This window comes from Acanthaster planci, linkage group LG02 (genome assembly GCF_054643075.1).
Source record: "Acanthaster planci isolate LZ-2023a linkage group LG02, COTS_SCS, whole genome shotgun sequence".
NCBI lineage: Eukaryota > Metazoa > Echinodermata > Asteroidea > Valvatida > Acanthasteridae > Acanthaster > Acanthaster planci.
This window is the reverse complement of record NC_141778.1, coordinates 30,142,776-30,164,284: the sequence shown is the minus strand read 5'-3', so window position 1 is coordinate 30,164,284 and position 21,509 is coordinate 30,142,776. Positions and strand designations below refer to the sequence as shown.

At 40.5% G+C, this 21,509-nt stretch overlaps 3 protein-coding genes across 9 annotated transcripts in view; 1 reads left to right on the top strand and 2 right to left on the bottom strand.

The window, feature by feature from the left end:
• Positions 1-9,268, bottom strand: part of thoc2 (THO complex 2) — a 37,844-nt gene extending 28,576 nt beyond the window's left edge. For all 4 annotated transcript variants that reach the window (XM_022231162.2, XM_022231164.2, XM_022231165.2 and 1 more), the window contains exons 1-5: positions 9,177-9,268; positions 2,952-3,019; positions 1,322-1,413; positions 584-635; positions 152-246 (exon numbers count right to left, since the gene is read on the bottom strand). In XM_022231162.2, the coding sequence (XP_022086854.2) occupies positions 152-246; positions 584-635; positions 1,322-1,413; positions 2,952-3,019; positions 9,177-9,241 (372 nt within the window). In that variant the 5' untranslated portion in view covers positions 9,242-9,268. The remainder of the gene's footprint in view (positions 1-151; positions 247-583; positions 636-1,321; positions 1,414-2,951; positions 3,020-9,176) is intronic.
• A 632-nt stretch (positions 9,269-9,900) lies between these two features.
• Positions 9,901-21,509, bottom strand: part of LOC110977186 (5-hydroxyisourate hydrolase-like) — a 39,850-nt gene continuing 28,241 nt past the window's right edge. Inside the window, exons 1-5 of one of the 3 annotated variants that reach the window (XM_022231084.2) lie at positions 15,070-15,188; positions 14,173-14,274; positions 13,321-13,490; positions 12,799-12,934; positions 9,901-12,379 (exon numbers count right to left, since the gene is read on the bottom strand). In XM_022231084.2, the coding sequence (XP_022086776.1) occupies positions 12,290-12,379; positions 12,799-12,934; positions 13,321-13,490; positions 14,173-14,238 (462 nt within the window). In that variant the 5' untranslated portion in view covers positions 14,239-14,274; positions 15,070-15,188 and the 3' untranslated portion in view covers positions 9,901-12,289. Of the gene's footprint in view, positions 12,380-12,798; positions 12,935-13,320; positions 13,491-14,172; positions 14,275-14,931; positions 15,036-15,069; positions 15,189-21,509 lie in introns of those variants that run through there. The other 2 variants (XM_087130779.1, XM_022231083.2) reach the window with 2 other exon arrangements.
• LOC147800131 (tRNA (carboxymethyluridine(34)-5-O)-methyltransferase ALKBH8-like) overlaps positions 15,043-21,509 on the top strand; it is an 8,353-nt gene continuing 1,886 nt past the window's right edge. The window contains exons 1-10 of one of the 2 annotated variants that reach the window (XM_087130734.1): positions 15,043-15,192; positions 16,018-16,261; positions 16,983-17,123; positions 17,534-17,734; positions 18,400-18,470; positions 19,061-19,170; positions 19,567-19,733; positions 20,071-20,310; positions 20,903-20,949; positions 21,304-21,453. In XM_087130734.1, the coding sequence (XP_086986860.1) occupies positions 15,043-15,192; positions 16,018-16,261; positions 16,983-17,123; positions 17,534-17,734; positions 18,400-18,470; positions 19,061-19,170; positions 19,567-19,733; positions 20,071-20,310; positions 20,903-20,949; positions 21,304-21,453 (1,521 nt within the window). Of the gene's footprint in view, positions 15,193-15,463; positions 15,618-16,017; positions 16,262-16,982; positions 17,124-17,533; positions 17,735-18,399; positions 18,471-19,060; positions 19,171-19,566; positions 19,734-20,070; positions 20,311-20,902; positions 20,950-21,303; positions 21,454-21,509 lie in introns of those variants that run through there. The other variant, XM_087130738.1, reaches the window with a different exon arrangement.

Below are 21,509 nucleotides of genomic sequence, written 5' to 3'. Positions count from 1 at the left end.
ACTGACACAAAAACCAGCCTGATGGATTAACCGAACCAACACTGAGATCCCTTATCAAGATCCATAACAGTGTGAAACATGCAGGCCTCCATACGGAGGTAATGTCTATGCCACTACGTGGGAGCTTGCATAAATTTTTTTTTCAACTTACGACACATTTTCTCAGTAGCTCCACAAAGTTCTCCCGCTCTGATTTAGCTCCCGTTTCAGTCTCTGGTTTGCATTCCTGACTTGTTGTCTCAATATCTGGAAGAGCAAACAAAAGGAAGTGCCGCTGGCGCATTGCCCAATATACCAAAGGGTCATGGTGGTGTTTTTTGGTACAGAAGGATTTGATGCTTCACACCATGAAGCATGCATTTTTCAAAACAGCGGGCAGCTTTCTGGAAATAAAGACACATTCTTTTCAGAGGCACGGCGTAGTTACACTACACAACTTTGCATCAATCAATGCTCAAAAAAACTGCACAATAACTGTTTTGTTTTTATCCTATCCCCTCTGTTTGACCCTCTGTATCTTGTCTTTTAACCTGAAGTCGGGATATATCTATGGCGTCCTAGAAAGTGCTGAGTAAAAACTTACCTACAATACTGAAGATGTCAGCTAACAGAGAGCTCACACCGGCATGCATGTGCTATGCAAACAAACCAGAACGTTTCAATTCATTTTAATCACTAATACCTGAATGTTGACACGTAGCAGAAAATGAAAGTGAAGAAATAGCCGAGGCCATTTGTATTTTGGTCTGAAATGATCAAAGTAAATAAAAAAAAAATTTTCTCTTTCATTTTGATCATGCTTGCCATTTCAAAATGGCGAAAAACAAAACCAAACAGCCAAGCCCCTTGGCAATTTCTCCTGAAATGATCACAGCAACTTGTTAAAAAATACATATATGTTTGTCTCATCAAAACAGCATTTACAACTCTCAGAAACCAACTCACTGATCTTTTTAGATTTACAATTAAATAAAGCCATGATGCCAATTTTGGGCTTAATCTCCAAGTCACACTTCATGCAGCTGTTGAGCTTTGCATTCCAAGAGGAATGAACACTGGGAGGAGGCCATTTACCGCCTGCCAATGCCCTCTGCTGGGCACTGACTTATTACTGGGGAAAAATTACCCCATTGCACTCCTGAAAAACAAAAAGTCGAACAGTATTCCAAAATCTCAGTTCATTAAGGCTTTTGGCCCTTGCTTCGGTTGCCATCATGACCTCAGCTAACCCCTCACGCTTTGCCAAACAACTGAGCTACTGACAACTCAGCCACCCCGAATCATGGACTTGCCACTGAGGCAGCATTTGGAGTCGACTTACCGCGACATCACTGAGGGCCACCGCTGCCACCTCTGGCTTGATGGTGCCCTGCAGACACTGCCGGATGAAGCCGTACAGGGCATCGCGCAGTCCTGCCATCAAGCAACAAGGCAGTGCTGTCAATCATGCATTCTTTTCAACAGGGACAGCCTTCACAGCCCATGGCCAACATACACCACGAGACTAAAAACACGAGACCCACTGTCATGGGCAGTGTACGGCGAAGGGGGAGAGGGAGGGGTGGGGAAGACAGACCATCCCCTGCACTTTTGACTAGGAGCTTGTCAATGTCCCTGTCCATGAATTCTTTAGCTATTTTAATCTTCCTGGTACATTTCTTGTCATGTAAGAGCTGCAGCATATTGCTCATCCGTCACCAATCAAATAACACCACTGTTTAACACCAAGTTCTCCTTGAAGCAAGGAAATTCTTTAGTCCCAATCCTTTGCTCTTCATCGTTTTCATACCTCATAATACATGTACAAGGTTCATGTTAGAGCAGGTACATGTAATCTGTAAAGTCCGAAGGACCTCTTAACGAGGTTCAAAGGCATTTCAATTTACAGTTTACGCCTTGGACCAAAACTGAATTTAATCCCAACTAAACCAATCTATTGTCATGTGAAGCCCCGCCTGACCTACAGACTTGCAATACCTTCACCAATCTGGCAATCCCTCTCAAAGGATGATGCATGTGTGCTATTGCGACGGTATAGACCCCTTCGGAGGGTATCCAAAACTGACATCGTCAGAAAGAAGGCTTTCGCCCACACTTCCAATAACTGGCACTCTGATTAAACAGCAAGATTCTGAAGACACAAGTTGTTTTTCTGTTCAACCTTTGCAGAGGCGAGGAGGGTTTCATTTTTTCTCTTTTCTTTTGGTGTTTTTTAAAGTTTGTATACTCTTGTGGGGATGAAGCCAATAACAAGCAAACCAGAACTTTTTTTTAACCACCCTTCCAATACTTAGTTTTTTTCTTGGTAACATTGATCCCAACCCGTATCCACCAATCCACTTGTACTCCACTTCAGAGACTTTGTCTTGTCATTGGGACATAGGCATTGCAAGTAGTGGGGTTTTTTTGGGGGGGAGGGGAAGGGAAGGGAAAATGTCAATGAGATTAAAATTTTTGCAAGGTGGAGGTGTGATTGGCAAGGCTTGGGGTGACCCTATGTAGGAACAATCTCTTTTGAAACAATCTCTTTTGAAACAATCTCTTTTGAAACAATCTCTTTTGAAACAATCTCTTTTGAGAGGAAGCATTCCTCTGGTGGGGGGGGGGGTTGTCTGGTCTAAATTCCACTTTTCCTACATGTTTTCAGCGCAAGCCTAATCAAAGCACATATCCCATCGGCAGTAGAGGGGTCTTAGGATGCGCCCCCCTATGAAACCTGAAACCACCACTTCTGGGGTACACTGAATGAGTAACACTGACCACCGACAAAATTATTGTATTTCTACATACATTTACATATATGAATACAATATCAACTCCCCCCTCCCTTTTGCATTTCTCTTTTCCCCTCCCCTTAACAGGACCCCTGCTTCTAGACTTCAATTTCTTTTAAAAGAGCAAGCAATGTGACAGCTTTATTCTGAAAGATCGGTGCGAGTGAGGTCATTTACCTTGCGTGTTTGCCGACAGGACGCCATCGTTGGTAGCTGCTGCCACATGGGCACGGCACTGCTTCAGGCTACAAGTCAAACACACAAGAAAAGTATACATTTCAAGGTTGACAGAAACGGCACTCTCGGATGGAATGAATGCAGAGCTTTGGATCGTTACAAACAAAATTTGACATCTCATCCTTCACAGTCAATAGACAATGGCAATTTAAAATTACAATTTCACTTCAGCTACTCCATATTAGCACCCCCTCTCAAAAATAACGACATACAATAAACAGCAAGCAAAAAATGTGTAACTATAAAAGAAAAGCAACACTACATTTTGGCATTTTCTCTTTGCTTTTGACCAGCGAAGAAATAATTCAAACCACACAAAGTGCAATGAAGAATCTAAATTTTAAAACAGCTCTCTGAACAAAATTCTTAAATAAAAGCAATTATCTACATGGTCTACAAGAATAAATTTCAGTTCGCACAAAGATTGTTTCAAAAAGTATTTATTGCAGCAATGTTTATTAGTTATCTTTAACAATTACCTCTCAGGATTTTTATCCATAATAAATACTATTAAATACAATAATATAAGAACAATAAATGCAGCTTAGCATGGCAAATAAATTTAAAATAACCACTGTGAGAGCTAAAACTAGACTCACAAACACCAAACACTGTATATTTAAAATCTGTCAGGAATTTCAATGCACAAACAAATCCATGTGTGGTAAAGTATTTAAATTAAACATGACAATGTGAGAATGACTGATTTTACTGCTATATTGTTCGTTTTTTAACCCTTACCGCCAAGCATATTGTTTGGCTTACACTACACAGTACTACAAAATACTAAGTAATAGTCTGAGCCTGAAGGACCCAGCACTACAGATTACTACTTCTGGCTAGGTTACTTCCATTGTTACTTGTACAGAGAACAATAAAGCCATGCATTCATAGTGCCAGAGCACTGTATGGTACAATGTCTTATCTATTGTATCTTATGGCTTCACAGAACAATAAAGTCATGTCCTCTTACAAGCAACAGAGCTCAGTACTACATTTTACTACAAGTAGTAATTTGTAGTATTATGTAGGGTTAGGGTTAAAGGAAGGAAAAAACGCTGGCTGAAATGTAGGATTTTTTTTTTCATATGACCTGCAAGTTTATCAGACAAGAGCCGAGTCTGTTGGGCAATACTCATGCATACTGGAGAAAAGGCAAAAACAAACAAACGCCGTCATACAAATGGTACCCACAGAGGAAACAATAAAAACAAACCAAACAGAGATCTCGCAATTCCACTGTCTGTCCTGATTTTCGGCTGATTTTACACAGGACAGCACTGCCTGTCAATATTTCAATTTAATCTACATAGCATTCGTAAAACCTCACTAATTAATCGCATCTTGGAAAATTTGATTTAAGTAATTTTAAATAATCGTCGCCATGTTTTATCGTAGGAACTACAGAATTTGTTTTCATGGTTCTCAAATGAAGAACTTTGTTCAGTAAATCTCTATGTAACCATAGCCAAGGTGCTGAGTAAATAATTGGAACTGTGCGACAGCTTAATATTTACCAAATGTAACCATTCCCATACATGTACTTATTTTGTATGCATAAATTATGTATTACTTTAACCTCCAGGTAGAGTCATGTATTACCCACGCGTGAAAAGTATACATTTTGTGAAGAATTACACAGAAACAAATTCAACTGATATTAGACATGCATGCCAGCTATTCAAATTTGTTAAAGGCAGTTCAATAACAAGATAAATATTTGCAATTGATATACCAGATCAAATTCACATCTGCCTTAACTAAACAAGATACAATGTACATGTAAATCTGTAACACGGACAACCCCCCCACAAAGAGCCGCTAAAATGAATTAGCGTATTGAGTTTTGTTCCTATTGCATCTTATCCTACTACCCCTACAGCAAAAAAACAAAAAAACAAAATCACTTGTAATAAACAGCGGAATTTGATGTTCTAGTCAACTGGTGTACAGTGCTTGTACTGCACTGTACTTTTAGAGTACAAAATTTCAGCAAACACAAAGTTTACGTACATGTAATATTGCGCATTACACGGTCCTCCCATTCAAATAATAAAATGGCAGTTGAGGCAAGTGAACATGACTGCAAAACGCAGCCAGAAATGAAACGAAGTACCTGCAGAGGCCAATAACAGCCAGCACTTGCAACTTTTGAAAACTTATCAAAAGTACAGCGTACATGAAAAGGCACAAAGCTTACAGCTAAGGTAAATTGTTTTATAAGATCTACTTGAAAGAAAAAGAAAATGAATGAAATCAAAATAAAACCAACTGCAGAAATTGAGGGAATTCTAAATGTATGTACAAAAGGAAAACCCAATTTCTTGTACTTATCTGATTTACAGAAATTAAGATGCCTCCTTGTGCAAGTTGGACAAAGATCAATTCAACAGGATGAAAAAAACAACTACATGCACCGTCATTAAAAATGCAATGAAACTGAATAAATAAACGTTGACAAACATCCTTCTGTTCTTACATTTTGGGTTCAAATTAAAAAAAAAATCAAACCACATATTCAACTGACCATAAATACGCATCATATGCATAAATCAAAGATTCACAGGCACAGAATTTCCCCTGCACAGACGCCTTACTAGCCAACTTTTACGCCATCACATTAACCTTTGATTTAGGTAGAAAGTATTCCTGTGCAATTGACACGACTTTAAGCTACTGTTTCACTGATAACCTTAACGGGACTGCGTCTTCTGATTTAATATGATTTTACCCACACCCAAGGGAATTGGGGTTGAACTACTTTTCATCTGTCTACATGTATGTATTTTGACTAAAATTACTAAATCAACAAAAAACACATTCAAAGCTCCTCCATGCTATGAACTACATTGCACGGGGGAAAAATCTTTTTAAACATTTTTACTCTTGGAAAACATTATTTCCATGAGGAATCACACACAGGCAGGGTTACTGCCCTTTCCAAGCATGCTGAGAACTTCAAGAAATACAAGTGTAAGGCTTGTTATCAATACGTTAGTTATTGTTCAAGTTATTGTTCGAACGAGTTAAAAACTGCTCTGTATTCTGCAACGAGGGTTATTCACTGAGTTCACTAAGACAGTCGTATCTGGCCGTTCAATCAGCATTGTCAACCAAATAACAAAAACAAAGTCAACACATTAGAGTCCAGTCACAGGATTTCCTCTGCAAAACTTCCAGCCCCCTCCTTTCCTTCAGTGAACTCAAATACGGGCATTTCACAACAGTGCACCTCCAAGAGTTTGCAACGCGTTGATCACCGATTGCTCGTTTGCAAACTCTTGGAGGCGCACTATTGCGAATCATCCGTATTGATTGAAATTGACGAGAAATACCTTTGATGATCAAAGGTCAATTTCGTTTTGACTCATAAATTGCCAACGTGCCGGGGTCCAATTATATTTTACTGACCATGTTATCGTAACATGCATTTATAATGCATGCAATTCCCTCACTGTAAATGAGACTGAATCTTTTGGAGATTTCATCAAAAACGAAATGTGTGATATAATACAGAGCTTCCATTTAACCACACTTTCCTTTATGAATTGATCTTTAGGAGATTTAAGCACATCCAAAACCAAAATACAAAAATGCTATCACTACTTATCCCTAGCAGTCCCAAATCCTCCAATTTACTCTGGTTTTAATAGCACACCCCCGGGAGGGTTAGTGTAATCAAACCTGTACAGGAAATTCAGGGTGATATGAGGAATTTGAGTTAGAACTGTACCACTTAAATGTCAACCTACATTCCAAAACCAGGGTGAAGAATTAACCACTGCCTGGAAGATGACGCCAATATACACATAAACACTGCCAATTCACTTGTACATGTATGTTTACTGCTATAAACTACATGTACCAAAGCTTTCTGCAAATGGAATTTGCACCATGGATCACTTTGAAGTATGATAATTACCGTCGGAAACGGTAGGTCCCTAGGAATTTTTTAACGTTAAAATTACTGACTTTAGTCTGGTTACAGGATAGAACACATACATGTAGGTTAAAAATAGTAATTACAGAACTGCAATTGCAACTTCAAAACAAGTGCATCAGTGCAGTGCAAAAACTTGCTTAGTTGTACATGTTCAACATTTCAATATCACTGCCAGAAAATTTTAAACAACCTGTTCCGAGTTTGGAAAGTTTCTAAAAAATGACCGGGTAAAATTATGTATTTCACAATACTGACTTTTGTATCGAGTAATCATAAATTTGTTTTTCTAGTCTTCTGGCCACATGGATCCAAATTTATGATGACTTTTACAAAAATTAGACACTAGTACACAAGGATTTCAACATTTGCTATCTAAACTTTTCTCAACACTACACAGACGAACACAAGAGTTTAGGGAAAGGGAGAGTAGCTCCATCTGAAGGTAAAGTGAATGTCACTTTGGTCCAAGATGATTCCAACACAGCATGTGGGTGTTTAGTGCGACTTTTAAGCTATTCAACATATCCAGACTGTTTGCTCAACGACAGATCACATTGAGGTGCGTCTTGGAGGATGGTACAATTACATGTAAATCTCGTCCAAGCAGGAAGGAGCAGGGCAATGGACAACTTTTAAAATGCTTTTTTTTGGTCAGTTTGTTTTTCCAATCCAGTTGAAGTTCGTTCGAGGCCATATCTCTCAGTGAGTCTGATGTTTTGGAGCACAAAAGTACAATTCTTCAGAACATGTGATCTTGGTCTGCGAAGGTTATTATCTGGAACTATTTTTTCCACAAACGTCAGAGGTTGCCCGAGTGCTTGAAAGAGGTGTGTTCAGTGTAAATGAAGGCTTTTCTCTAGTTTAAATTGCTGGATGACGGACAAGGGTGAAACAATGCCGACTAAAGTGATGAAAGTGGTTGGTATCCAGGGATATTTAGAGGGACGATGAGGACAGTGATGTGAATTAGGATCCAAATGAAAGGTGGTTGTAGGGAACCAGTGAAGAAACATCACACTTTGTAAGTTTGGGAGGGCAACTGAAAGCTGGATAATTAGTGTTGGCAGACTTCCAGGTACCGGTAGTACATGTACACGTTGAGCGGTATAGGCTCAGGAGAGGGAATTATCTCAAATGGGACAATCTGATCAGACCTGAAGCTCTTGATTTAAGAATTGTTTGACGGGAAGATGTAACACGGGAGCATCATCAGCACATCATCATCATCTTCCATCATCAAGGCATGTTGGCCTGAGATTTTTTAAGTCTGAGCCAGAATTGGTGGTGTCGGCATGCACGCTGACAACCAGGAAACAACACTTCATCTCTGACTGAGGAAGGGTGGATGAAAAGGATGTAGATGCTTGGGCCAACACCAGACCATCTCGGATTCTCTGTGTAACTCAGAGAACCCAACTGTCACTGGTCATGTTAGCTATTTGGAGGAAGTGTCCATGGCCACTTCTCACAACTGCACACGATGAATCAGCTGGCATACACCTAATCCTGATGTTTCCAGATGATGCTTTTCCTATTTCAGCCCTGTAACGGTTAGTGACAAATCAGACTCAAAAGTTAGTTGCTGGCTGAACAGCCACTGCTTCTTAGTCCACCACCTGACCACCGACATGGCTGGCCCAGGCATGCCAGGTGATGTTAAGGATTGGATCCCAGCTTGCATGGCTTGAGAGTAGCTGAAGCCTTGATGGTGACTTTTGAACTCGTGTGCTCATGACTGAAACTTGCCGACGACTTGACTCTCGTTGTCCTGCCGCTTGAGCATGGAGATGGGCTTGTCAAGGCTGCTTTTGAAGGGCTGAACTTCTTGTTGGTGACATCCCCAATGCAGACGTAGACTTTACCAATCATCCTCACCGCTTTCATCTCGACGAAGACGAAGTGAACACCTTGATAGGGTGCTTGTAATGGAGCATGTCGAGGTGGGAAGCTATCTATCTAGGGTAACTTTCTTCCACCAACGATGCCCTTTCTTGACTTCACGGGCGAACATCAAGTGATCGCGTCCAGAGCTAGCGGATCTACCGAGAACATGAGGAACCGGCAGCGAAGCTGGGTGATTTTTGGCGCTGCAATTTGACCGCCAGAAAACCCTCTTTTCCCGAACAAAAACTCTCCAAACACACACATTTTGCGAACCAGGCTCTTCTTGCCACTATCTTCAATACACAGGTTGTAAAAGTCCTTCAAGGGGTGTAACTTACAACTCATTTCGGCCCGCTTTCTCCCAGGTTTTACAGAGCTCTGCGAGGTGCCCGAACTGCGCCATCTTTGATAATTAGTTAGGTGCCCGGATGTAGGTGATGACGTCACAAGCCCCCAGCGAATGATCAATAGACTGGCAGCCTATCCTTTGCACACTCCGTCGATGCGCCCCTCCCCCCCCCCGTCGTTTTGGGTTTATCTTACAGTGTTATTTTTTTTCCCCACATAACTGGAAGTATGAAGAAAAGACATAACAGACAAAATCTGTGGATGGGGTCCCTTAGAAGCAGTGCTTGTCGAGTAGGAATAATACACATTATTACAAACAACACATTAATTACGCCATATAAAATTAAAAATTGGACAAAAAGCAGCAAGTCATGTAAACAGTTAGTCTTGCAACCCTGTAAGACACAGAAACTAAATGAAGTTAAATAGAATTTAAATACTCAGTAAATAATTAGCCTTAAATTTAAATTTGAATATTAGTCTTCATAGAGATGTCTAGAGAATTCCACAGCTTGGGACCCTCATGCTTGAGACTGTATTTTGTGTGAGAATGGTGCGTGCAAAAGAATAATATAGTTTCTTGTATTGTCTAGTGAAATGGTGGTGCATTTCTTCATTTTTTATAAGCACAGAGCAAATGGATTTAGGTAATGTTTTTATTATTATATAAGTGCTGCTTTGCTGGCAGAGAAAAATTAGACACAACCATCTGAATCCAAAGGACTAACAAACTAACACAAAGTAGACTTTATTCATTTGTACTATTATCAACATTAAAACAGAAAAATTATGCAAACAACAGTGATTCTGCAAAGATGTAACCAATTAATTAACAATCTATTTCATTATTTTGCAGTATTCTCTGTGAACAAATTGATTCTTATGTAACCATCACTGGTTATCTCAATCATAAAAGTAATTTAAAATCCAAGGTGTACATGTGGTCTTCCAGAATGCAATATGAAATCATACCACTTTTAACTTTCTGGTGCATTGGTTTGGGCCAATGACTAGATCTGTGCCAAATATCTGAATATTTGATCAATTACTGAATATTCAAATAATATTTTCTGATTCTGAATATTCGAATGCAAAATTCATGAAAAGGGAGAATTTTCTTTTGTTTTAAATGACAAAAACTTGCACTATGGAGGCTTGTTTCAAGCAGATTCAAATGAAAAGGGACAGAAATCTTTCAATGATTCAAAAAGTAACGATTTAAAGGAATAAAACCATTAACAGAGCAAGAAGTATTGTTCATCTTAAATCTTGCAAACTAGTAGCTGGAGATACTCCTAGATGTGAGAAGCTTTTATGCTATTATATTGATCATAATGTACAATTGCGTGCGTCATTGCAACTGATTTTGTATATGGTTTGTTCATCAACAATCTGCCGGTCGGTGCGACCGAATATTCGGCTATTCACTCGAATTGAAGATTGAACATTTGAATAGTGAATTCAGCCCTACAAAAGACACTGCAGTAACATGGCCTCACCAACATGCTGATGCGTCAAGTGAATCAACTGCCCACTGTCTGGTTAATCCTCTCCCTACAACTCAACGTGAGAAACTGAAGAGTGGAGTTTTTGTATTACAAAGTTTCTGATAAACAATTATAAAATCACGGACCGATAGAATTTCACTCCAATTTTTACAAACATTAACTGCCATCTTGTTTGGACACCAAAAGTTTGAACAATAATCATTTTCAGATGGCACAATTTCTGCAGCAAAATACAAACTGCTGATAATTGAATCATTATCAAATTGGCAAGCATTTTACTATTTGGTGTCTTCATATGTAATTGACATATTTAAAGAAGTTTGTAAATTATTTCATTTGTTTGGTTGTCAAAAATCCTGCTTCTGAAACAGCAAAAGAAATATTTATAAAAGAAAAATGAAAATTTGGAAGACAACTTCATTTGAAGTAAAAGTTCAATTCCGATGATACCATTTTAACATGTTTTAGTTTCAAAAGATTGAGGTCTTCCAAAATGTGAATTCCGAACCTATGAAGTGTTTTCCTCAGAGTTGCAACCAAGTACATTTCAAGTACCAAATTCACTACAAAATACACTGATGACCGCAAATTGTCTAAGTCTCCTTAAAACTTAACTTTTACAAAATTCTAAGAATCTGAAGTCTTTGATGTGTTTTGTAATCTTATCCTTGTGTGTCTACTGTCCAATATGTCCATGTTTCGTTCACAATTTACCAGTTGCGTATTTGGCAGTAAAATCAATAGTCAAAAGGCACTTGACTGCAACACTGCTGTCCCTCCAAGGCCCCTCTTTGATTTCTTCCCAGCAGATAACAAACTTCACTGTCTTCTGTAATGGGCAATTTTCATGAAAGGAAGACAATAAAAAAGTTTTGCAGCAAACTTCAGACAATCCATCTCCAGGCCATACCATTTTTTTGGAGGGGGGGTGATAGCTTGAGGAGAGAGAAATGGGTTTCAGATTGATGTATCCATTTCAATCAGTTCAAGGAGGGGTAAATCCCGACGCTGAATACAAACAGAGGCTTCTCTTCAGTTTCCAGTCCACCCCTTCTAACCCCAAAGGACAATGGAAGATCCCGGGGAGAGGGGTGGGGTTTACAGTGATCTTGTTGAGCATCCACCCATGGCTGTGAGGCATCAAGCCCCTGCAACTAATAAGCCATTGGCAAGTTAAATTTGAATAAAATCTGATACCCTGAGTTATCTGATAAACATAACAATCTGAATTCCCCAGACTGAAGACACTGTTGCTATACCTTGTTATTCAGTGCAAGCTTTTGCATGGCGACCACCATCTCTGGAACGAACTGGTTCCTTTTTGCCCTTTTTATCCATTGAAAACGGTGTATTGTTGCAAGGCGTCTATTACGTAACTAAGCAAAAGCTTGCCCCAAATTACAAGAAATAGCAACAGTGTCTTTAGTATGGAGAATTCAAATTTTTATGTTGAATTTAAAGAACTCAGTGTGCCAGATTTTATTCAAATTTAACTTGCAAAAGGCTTACTGCGAATGGAGTACGTACAAGTATATGTCACAGCCCCCAATACATTTCCAAGCTCCTCCCCCCATTCAACGCCTTAGTGCTACAGGCTAGCTCCCTCTATAGGTACTGTAGGAGTATGGACTTAGAAGCAATGGCACATGGTAGTGTTGACTAGGATCAGCTATCTCAAACACAACCTGGAAAAATACACAAACAGAAACAATAACTGGCAAAATTACTATTAGAAACACACTCAAAAAAGGGATCAAACTTTTTAGAAAGAGGCCCTGCCAAGGTTGAAACTTCCGACTAATGGCTCAAACGAATCTGGGGGCAGGCACAATTCTCCATTGCAAACTAAACGCTAGTTGTCAATGCAAATCAATGTCTGGTCAAATCACAAGCCCGGTTACAAATCCATAAGACAATAGGATGCCTAATGTCTTTTCCTTTCCCTTTATGACCTTTTGACTTGTGATTGATGAGTAAGAACTTGACCAAAACACTGGCAAGTTTGACAATTTTGTAACCCCCCAAATTGTATTGTAGATACAGCCACATTGCTTTGCAATTCCAGTCTTTCAGCATCTAAAAATGAAAGATTTCTCTTGCTTACCTCCACATATGGGTAGAATCCTGTTGTGTTGATGGACTTGAAGTAGCTGCCAGTGTCAAACTTGATCTTGTAGACTCCAGCGATGAACTGGTCCTGGGTCAGCAGGCCAGGAGCCCTGCCATCCCTGTTGGTTGCCCTGGGTTTTTGACACAAAAAGTAAACACTGTCCATACCACACATAGCTCCAATTTCACGGGCACATTCTTCAACAAGTTAAATTGATGTTGAACACTGAAATGTTGATTTTTAACAAATCAAATGAGGCAAAATGTGTATGGTGGTGAACTGGGCTAGCTCCGATATTGACTTATTTTCTGTAGTGGAAATATCTTTCAAAGCAAATGTAAATAAAGCTTTCCAAAGGACGGATTTTAGACACAATTCTGGCAGATCTCATGCTTGTAAATTTCAAAAAGAATTTCTTTTCTGAGAAAGACTGCAATTTTGCTCTCCGAAGGGTGCAAATGAGAATAAAAAGAACACAGCTTCCTGGGCTTTGTAGGTTACGCAAGGTCAAGTTACCCCTTGGCAATGAGATCAAATTCCTGCGAGTTGGGTCTCTGGTACGACACCGCGATGCCGAGGTTCCGAGCCGGTCGGCCCAGTGCCGTGTCCAGGACATGGGTGGTCAGAGGACTGGCAGCCATGGCTGGAGAGGCAGTTTCATTCAAGTGGATGGGACATGGGAACAACTATAACACAACCAACAAATTCTTCACTTTGAACACGTTACATGAGGCTATCGTTATCCCTAACTCTAATGTGCCACAAATTATTTGGGAAACTTGTTGATCTTTGGTGTGAAGTTGAGTTTCCAATGTCAGTCACCTGTGTAGCCAAAAGGCAAGACACACATATTTACTAATGATGCTTACGGTCCCAACAAAGCGGTGAGCGAAAAAAATTCATTCGGCACTGCACACAAAAATTTCAGCTAAAATTTTGGCCGTTATTTAAAGCTTGCCAACTAGACCTCAATAGGCCTTGAACAGCTGGCATATCTGGGTATCAAGTCTATTTGTTTGTACATCATAACTTAAGTTTCTTGAGTGGACTCTATACTGGAGCTTTGGCTAGATCTGCGCTCATAAGGCTGCAAATGCATTCTCCTACAAAAGTCAAAAGTTGGGAGTGATCCGTTGATCTTTGTGCAATCTGTTGATAGGCCTACTATCGCACCATTTGTCAAGAATTCTACAATCAGCCAACTGACTTTTCTAACTTGCAATTGTGGAAGATTGTTTTTAAAAAGGGAAGTATTGTCTGGTATTTTGTACTGGATCGCCTGATAGCTCAACCTGATAAACGCAATCATGCTCATCGACTGATCGCACCAAACACAAAAACTGGATCCTAACCAGGTCTAAGCCTTACCTGACTTTGGCTACTTTCCTGCAAATGACCAATCAGTGTCTCGATCCGCTCATTCGCCTCTGACATCTGACCACACTCTGATATTCTTGTTGATAAATTTCACTGAAAAACAGTAGATCATTTGTACAGCACCAATCAGACACTGATGTATCTTTTCTTCCCACCATGCTCCTTCCCCTAAACAACTTTGGTCTCAAAATAGTTGGTGGAAATTGTTGGAAATTTTAGGGCTGAGCTGTGGAAGCATTTATCTGAAGAATGTTGCATTCTGTTGCCTTTTGTCACGATGTAAATGAAAGTCAATTCTTGGAGATAAAAAGACACACATCCAAAAGTGAGATTAAATAAACTCCAATAGACCGTCTTCACTGGGTACCCAATTTCAGTCGTATTCCTGAACGTATTGTACATTTGAAACCCAGTGCTAGTGGGACAGTACCAGGTGATTTTTGGGGTTAGAAAGAAATTGTAAAATAGAATCCGGTTCTTTAAATTAAACATTTTCAAATGAACACACTACGTTGGGGAATCTGACTGAAATTGGTCCCCTGCGTATACGGTCTAGGGCCTATTCATCTCGCTCCAATATTAATTTTAATTTTTATCCAAAATGTTGGACTCTCAGACTGAGTAGACTTGTTTGTATAATTGTAAGCAGTCCAAAACTGTATCAGGATACAACAATATGATATATCTATGACCTACTCCAATCTCCCGTTCTTTCCAAAAGAATACCTTAGTCAAACTATCTCTACATACCTGAATCCATAAAATGTAATAATCAAGCATATGAAAATGATGAAGCAGACAGCAGCAAGCCTCAAGAATGGCAGACAACTACAGCGCCCTCAAGAGGCCCCAGATATAACCATGGCAGACGGCACTTCTGTAACTTACGGGAGAAATGCACCGGAGGGGAAACTGTCCAAATCTCAGAAGAAATTGGCTCGGAAACAGGCAAAAACCAGACATACACTACTGCGACATGAAGGCATCCACACAACAAACTCACCAACGAAAGTAAGGATGCGATCATTGGTAATTTAAATAAGAACGATGCACGTGAGTTATGTTGAGATTTTGTGTCATTCATGTGGATCTGGTACCTTTTGTGACTTCGTTGGTTTGGTAAATGGTTTCTGTTGAGGCACCCGTCCAAGAAAAATCGCTTTTTATTTTGGCTGTCGATGATAATTTAAAGTTGACCATGAATCGGCCCCAATCGTTTATGTAAATTCTTGACCCGTTTGAAGATGGTTGAAGCAACTTATACTACTACTAGTACTACTTAGCCTTCCAAGTTACATCACTTGTCTTGTCAAGACTTGTGAGTGTTTAAATAAAATCAGGAGAATTCCGTGCCTGGACGTCATCACTTGCAAGTTGCATCCTTTGCACAACCCCATGACATGGGCTTGAAAAAAAAAGAAGTTACTGTTTTGTAGGTAAATGCTTCAATATTTTCCTTAGACTTTGTAAGACATATTATTCTGTTGACTGAAAAACCACTGCAGGCATGGCAGCGCAGGGGAAACTTAGTGATATCTGTGTATGGAACTCCAGTAAATTATGCCTTTATGAAAGATCAAAGGGAAAGAGTTCCATATATGGACAATACTGCTTTTCCCATAAATAAAAAGCAGCCATCAAAAAGTGATAGCATGTTCTAAAAAGTGAAATTTGGCAGAGAAAACTCTGAAGCATTTACTTAGAAAACACTCAGTTCAGACAAGTCTCCTAGGTTTGTGCACGGCTTCAAGTGTTGTCCATATATGGAACTCTTTCCAATCAGTGCAGTGCATTAGGCTAACTAAGCGTAGTTCTTCTGTCTGAATTTATTTGAAGCATTTGATCGTTGGAAATGGGGGACTAGGCAACGGGGTTAGTCGGAGTGACCTCAAATCACTTTTCGCCCAGTACGGTCAGCTGATGGACATTGTCATGTTGCCAGGGAAACCGTACAGCATTGTCTGCTATGCATCGGTCCAGGAGGCAGTGGCAGCTCACGACTGCCTCCAGGGATGGCAGCTCCACCCACCAAGTGGACCCAGTGCGGCTGTGATACTGTATCTCTCCTTCATCAACGAAGGTAATGAAATGTGTTAAAATTTGTTTAGGTCAAATCATTCATCCTTCACTAGAAACCTGCGTACTACTTATGAGTTGGCAAGGACAGGACATAAAAAGTTTGGTGAACTACTCTTTTGAAGTTTTTATTCATTTTCCAAAATTCCAATACTTCAAATACTTTATTTCTGTATTTGAGAAATCCCATGTGGGCATGAGAATGTGAAGTCCATATCCTCAGTGCATCAGAGTTGATAGATGTGGGGGGGCACCAGCTTTCAGTGGTGTGGTTTTTTTGGGGGGCAAGCTTACTTAGCCATATTCAATATCCAATCATCCATTTTTTAGAGGGGGAGGGGCCACCTGGAGGGGCATCAGGAATTTGTGTGTGGGGGGGCATGTCCCCCTGGTGGCTATGCCACTGCTGGCAGAAAAGTTTGCTGAAATATATTCATAGCATCCAGCTGGCTCAATGGATGGGCATATATTTCCCTGACCATCAGCTCCCCACTGGAAAGTTAGCCAATACATGTTTTTCATGACTCTTGACTGAATCGGTGAAAAGTTAGGCACTTTTTTTTACCATTAGCTCTCAGTGGAAAGGGTTTTTTTTCATTATGGTGTAGAAACTGGATTCGAGCCTCTGATCTTTCAATCATAAGTCGCAGACCTTTACCACTGGACCCAGCTCCCCACTATGAACAGTGTGCGTCATAAAACTGGTCCAAACTTCGCCGTTGCAGTTCCACGTCCCAAGATGAGCAGAAGCCACCCCAGCCTACCCCCAGGGCTTATCCTGCTGGAAGATTTCATCAGTGCCGAGACGGAGGCAGCACTGACTGGAGACAAGTTGTGGGAGGAGGGAGATCAGTCTGAGGAGGCGGGTAAGAAGTGCAGCCCCATCCTGCATTCCGTCTGATGGGCGGGACCCAGCATTGTGGTCGAGTCCATCACAGCGACAAAAAATTCCTTCTTCCGTGGCCATTGCAAAGGGAGACATTGGGGGTGTCCCTCCCTTCTCCCAAGACAAAATGACATATAAAAGCAGAAAAAAGCAAAGAAATGAAAGGAATAGGAAAGGGATAAAGAATTGCCAATTTGCAAACAATGAAACCTCGACACTGACTTCCTTCCTCACTGTCAATGGTTTTTGTTTATCAGTTTGTTGCTGATGAGTGCTTATTCTCCCCCCGCCCAAGGATTTTAAATGCAAAATTGTCCTGAATAAGACTAAAACCTACGTGTGAAGTGTGCCCTCACAGAACTTGATATTGTCTTTTGGTTTTAATTGTAGTGCGGATGACTTTGAAGCACAGGAAAGTCAGACATTTTGGTTACGAGTTTAACTACGCCACCAACAATGTTGACAAGGACAGTCCACTCCCTGACCCCATACCGCCACTGTACACTGACATCATTGACAGAATCATGGCAACCGGGCTAGTGGAGAACAAACCAGACCAGATCACCATCAATGAGTACCAGCCTGGTCAAGGTAAGAAAAAAAAAATGTGTCCGCTTCACACGTGAGCGAGGATAGGTGTGTTCTTAAAAAGCAAGGGACGTCACTTTGCTGGAAATACATCACTTGCATGCGCAGATTTATACGTGCTTGGCACGAGCCGCACTGAGCATGTGCGATCACTTTCTGTTGGAATGTACAGTTTGGGTTTGCACAGGTACCCAGCAGAAAGGACCCCCTCTAGCTTCTCTCTTTAAGGCTTTAAAGGTTACTTCCACACATAGTGGACGATGGAGGTAGTTATCCATTTGTGGATATGAAATCACGGCTTGTCATAAATGCCTTTTTTGCTGTAGTTGTCAAGCTTGGAGAAACCTGTGAAGAGAAGAAAACAAAGAAATCCTTAGAATTTGAAGTGGGAGGAAAACTGAAACTTTGGTTCAAGACTCATGAAAATAGATCCAGACTCAATTTGTGGGTCATTAGAGAGCATCACTATGCACGCAAGGTCAGCCCTATCAGCAGAGTCATGTATGAATTCATATGCTCAGAACACGGTTGAGACCATGCCATCAGGGACTTTGTTCTGGAACAACCTTGTCTTTTTTTGCAATACGGAACTGACTCATCATACAACAGAATTAACAAAATAATTGTGAGGACTTGTTTTCCTGCCCAACTTCCACTCTGTCTTGTAGGCATACCTCCTCATGTGGACACGCACTCAGCGTTCCAGGAAGCCATCATCTCACTCAGCCTAGGCTCACAGGTCTGTCATCGGGAAATTTATTAACAATATTTTTTGGCACAAGCATACCTACAAGCTTATAGTTTTCTTTTCAATTGTCATGACCTCCAAAGGGTTTGAAAACAGATGTATCAAAACATATATCTTTCGAGATATTGTCTTAGTTTCTCCTATTTAAACCTGGAAGCAAAGTACCTGGAGCATTAATCATCTTGAAAAGCTCTGGAGATTTGCATAGACTTGCTTTCCTCTTTCTAATCTTGAAGTGTCACTCTTGGAGGCATGGTGTAGAAATAGGGTTCAAATGTATACGCTGCTCTGCTGTTTTGAAACTTTGTTGAGCTTACGTTATTTGCAAGACAACAGTTAATTCCCTTTGCATTTTGTGCTATGGGATTCTTCCTCGGTCCTCCAAAATTCTCCACGTTGCAGAAACCACTGGTTCATTCTTTTTACATGTACTTTAACTTTGAGCATTACATCCTGCACAAAGAAATATATGTAGTGGTAGGGCTGTACCTCCCTGAATCCTGCAAAACCCTTCAAAACCCTCCATGCGGATACTGATGGATCTGGGAGGGTAACAGAGTTGTTTGCAATCGTTTTGCCAGGTTCTCATGGAGTTCAGTAACCCCGTCGCTGGCCGTCACGTGCCAGTGTTTCTACCGCGCCGCAGTCTGCTGATCATGACTGGAGAAGCAAGATACCTCTGGTCTCATGGGTGAGATAAGTCATCTCAAAATTTGAAATTTCATTTCCAAAGACTGTTGATAAGGGCTACGGAACGTACATGTACACTGTACATGTTATATGACATTGGATTTCACTCCCATGTTGTTCATAAGAAAAGGTTTCAGAATTACCTGTCAATAGTCAGTGTGATCCAACATAGCAAAATCATTGTAAGTCACAAGAGCTACTCAAATGAGCAGTTTACTGATAAGTTAAAAAAGATATTTAAGACTCATTTTGTTCGATCTGGTCACAAGTGTTGATTATTGAACAGAAAGAACCCCTGCATGTGATTCTTCAGAAAGTGTTTTTGACATTTTTACCCCAATTTTTTAAACATTTGACACCAAATTTACCTAGTCAAATATGAACTCCAAATTTCCAGGATCACACCGAGAAAAAGCGACGTCATTCCTGCTCACATGGATGGAACTAAGAGTGGCACCACATCTGATGAAGTCACAGAGAATGACCAGGGACTTACATTGATGCAACGTGGGGTCAGGAGGTCACTGACCTTCAGGGCTGTCAGGGGAGCTCCTTGTCATTGTGGTGAGAAGAAAACAAGGGCGGGGCTTGTGTTGGAGAAAAAAGGGGCAGCATACCTGTAGAAGGGAAAAAAAGATACTTTTTACCCCATATTTTTAGATCAAAGGTGCATGCAGAACTAGTGAAGTGTGCATTTTGTAGTTGACAAAAACAAGTGAAAGAAGACAAATTGTTCAAAGCTTGATCAAATTTTGAAGTACTAGATGTTTGGAAGTTAAAAACAGTTGTGTTCATTCAGTTGAATTTTTGTTACGTCCATTTCAAAAGTATTAGAAGATTGATCTATGTTTTATCAAGGAATTTTTTTAACGTAATCATTTTTGCAATTTCGATTTTGCAGCTTACCCCAGTCGCTGTGACACCCAGCTTGCTGCTGCGACCTCTCACCCCCAACCCACAGCTCCAACCGCTCCCTCCCTGCCGACCTCTGCCCTCCAGGCCATTCACCTAGAGGCCACCCACGTCCACCAGGTGTACGACAGCATCGCTGGCCACTTCAGCCAGACGAGGCACAAACCCTGGCCTCATGTTCTGGGGTTCCTGCAGTCACTTCCAATGGGGAGCATTCTGCTCGATGTGGGTGAGCAGGTGTATTTCAGTCTCACCCTTAGTGGCACGGTATCCTGCTGGGTCTCTGCTCAACTTGTTGCCTTGTGTCTTGTTGGTCTTAACTGTGCTTTGGTGATCTTTCCTCATTACTTGAGGACTTACACGGGCTGGCTTACCCCCCACATTAGCATGAATGCAAATGTGCAATTCTTTGTTACGTGCTCATGCTACAATTCTGCAAATATTTCTCGCATTTTAATCTGCAGAAGTTTAGAAAGATCAAATTCATTTTGGATTTGCCTAAATGTGAACTGGCATTTCCAGCTGGAGAGCCTGTGACATTCAGAAGCACGTTTTTTCCAAAGACCTGTTGCGCAATCAAGGTGCACAAAACAAAGACATAGACTGGCACTTTAAACCATTACCACTTCAGTAGTGCTGCCTATATAAACACAATATGTCTGGCGCCTTGCCTATGTTGCAATATATTTTCTCCACAACCGAACCTTAGACTATTTAAAAAGTCAATGTTTTCAAAAAAATGGACAGATATTTGTCTCGTCTCAATCTTCATAATTACTTAAATCACAAGGTTATGCTGACATTTTTCTATTTGACTGCAGGCTGTGGAAACGGTAAATACCTCGATGGCAATCCAAGTATATTTTCCGTGAGTCTATTTTGACCATACAAGTGTACTTGTAACCAGATAAAAGCTGCATAAACTGCATCTAGAAGTTCAATTTAGTGGATTTTCTGGGAGGACAGTTTTACCTTCTTGATGATACAAGTTGCTTCCAATACGATGAACAAAAAGAATGCATCTCTTCTCAGTTTTAAAATTCACGTGATGGTTTTTGAGGATGAATGGGAAAGCTACAGTCCTTCATTTGAAATGCTGGTGATGTTCTTTATACATCTACGAAACTGTGGCAATACAAACTATAGTCACTGTTGTGTTTTTTTTTTTTTTCAACTTGAAATTCATTATGACAATTTTCGTTACATGTTTTCACAAATTAAGTTTGGTTGTGACCGGAGCGTCAAGCTCGTGGAGATCTGCAAGGAGCGGCGGTTCCAGGCCTTCAGCTGTGATGGCTTGAATCTGCCTGTCCGTAGCGCCAGCATCGATGCCTGCATCTGCATTGCCGTTATACACCATTTCTCAACTCAGGTGAGTAACTGCACAACTACAGCGCACGCCTGGCTGCTTCCATGCACTCGCCTCAC